The following is a 2,002-nucleotide window of genomic DNA, read 5'->3' on the forward strand; positions in this document are numbered from 1 at the left end:
TTAGCCGTTAGCTTATAAATCCTGTCTAATCTAAACGATTTCTTCAAAGTGAGCCCATTCAAAATCCTTCTACAACTTCAACTTCAGAAAAACCTAAAAGCACTTGTGTGTTCTGCACACTGATCGATCTGTGCACCTGGAACTTCTCCTCCTACCAAAAAGTTGGAACTCTTGAGCCCACGGAGCTCTAATGTGAACGTGGGCTCTTTTTCAAAAGTTCAATAACTCAATTATAAGTTTCCTATTTCAGATTCTGCTTCAGTGTTCTAACTGAATTGTAAAATTAAAGATGATAAATAATAAAAAAAAAAAAAAGATTTTAAGCATAGAAAGCTATTAAAAATAAACTACATATATATAAAGTTAAACATCCCAGCTTCTGAGTGTTGTGTGGGTATTTTCTAACTGCAGTAACATTAACCAGAAGTTGGACACAGCAGAAAATGTTTCGACAGGTCAGTAAATACTTTTCTTTTCTTCTTGTGCTCATGGAAAGTCAAACAAATTCCTAAAAGTTAAAACAGCATTAGAAAAAGATGAGGAATGAAGACAAAAATGACGTATTTCAGAGTTAAATAACAGTCTGGAAAGTTTGCTAATCACAAAGACAGCTGTGGTTGGTTGTCTAATTTTAAAGCAGAGGAGGGGGACAGAAGGAGAGATTGTCCGTAGCTTCTTTTAATCAGAGTACTGGTTGTAACCATCAAACTCGACCTCGCTCCCATTGTTATAGTAGGTCTCAATAGGGTTGGTGCAGTACTTGTTGTCATAAACCTGGCGGGGCAGGCCGTAGGTGGTCATCCCCTGCTGGGAGGCCACTTTGTTGGTGCCCATCTGAAGAGAAATAGTGGAGGTGTCACATTTCTCCAGCTGCAGGTTCTTATCAAAGATGTGCCTCCTGGTTCCAGGTGCCACCATGCCAGCCTGAAAGACAAAACAACAACAACAACAACAAAAATATATTTATGCTAAAGTATTTCACACAAGTTTTTGTTTTTAATTTTAATATAATCAAATCTGTTATGAAGATACGATTAAAAAAGCCACCACACGAGGGTGCTTCAGTCTGTATGGTATGACAGACTTGGTGGCTCAGCATGTTGTGGACAAGCTTGCAGTGGTGGGGAAAGTACTCAAACACTGTACTTAAGTAAAAGTACACATAAACAGACAAAAATGTACTCTAGTAAAAGTAGAAGTACCACATTAACATTTTTACTTAAGTAAAAGTAAATAAGTACTTGCTTTTAAAATATTTAAAGTATTAAAAGTAAAAGTACTTTCTGAATGTATTACCTAATGCAATGGTCTACATATCTTTGTCTGCGTACCGTATGTATATTTTCTGTAACACATTTATAGTGTTGAGCATTTTAATGAACAATGCTGCAGATAATACAGGTCCTTCTCAAAAAATTAGCATATTGTGATAAAGGTCATTATTTTCCATAATGTAATGATAAAAATGAAACTTTCATATATTTCAGATTCATTGCACACCAACTGAAATATTTCAGGTCTTTAATTGTTTTAATACTGATGATTATGGCATACAGCTCATGAAAACCCAAAATGCCTGTCCCAAAAAATTAGCATATTTCATCCCACCAATAAAAGACAAGTGTTTTTAATACAAAAAACACCAACCTTCAAATAATCATGTTCAGTTATGCACTCAATACTTGGTCGGGAATCCTTTTGCATGAATGACTGCTTCAATGCGGCGTGGCATGGAGGCAATCAGCCTGTAGCACTGCTGAGGTGTTATGGAGGCCCAGGATGCTTCGAAAAAGGCCTTAAGCTCATCCAGAGTGTTGGGTCTTGTGTCTCTCAACTTTCTCTTCACAATATCCCACAGGTTCTCTATGGGGTTCAGGTCAGGAGAGTTGGCAGGCCAATTGAGCACAGTAATACCATGGTCAGTAAACCATTTACCAGTGGTTTTGGCACTGTGAGCAGGTGCCAGGTCGTGCTGAAAAATGAAATCTTCATCTCCATAAAG

General features: G+C 37.3%; 1 protein-coding gene across 1 annotated transcript in view; it reads right to left on the reverse strand.

Moving 5' to 3' along the window:
• Positions 1–587: 587 nt before the first annotated feature.
• The window catches only part of cnn1b (calponin 1, basic, smooth muscle, b), a 19,432-nt gene continuing 18,017 nt past the window's right edge, over positions 588–2,002 (reverse strand). Inside the window, exon 7 of the mRNA XM_037689420.1 lies at positions 588–924. Within this exon, the coding sequence (XP_037545348.1) occupies positions 679–924 (246 nt within the window). The 3' untranslated portion in view covers positions 588–678. The remainder of the gene's footprint in view (positions 925–2,002) is intronic.

The sequence above is a fragment of the Nematolebias whitei genome, chromosome 15, assembly GCF_014905685.2.
Source record: "Nematolebias whitei isolate Nwh7 chromosome 15, NemWhi1, whole genome shotgun sequence".
NCBI lineage: Eukaryota > Metazoa > Chordata > Actinopteri > Cyprinodontiformes > Rivulidae > Nematolebias > Nematolebias whitei.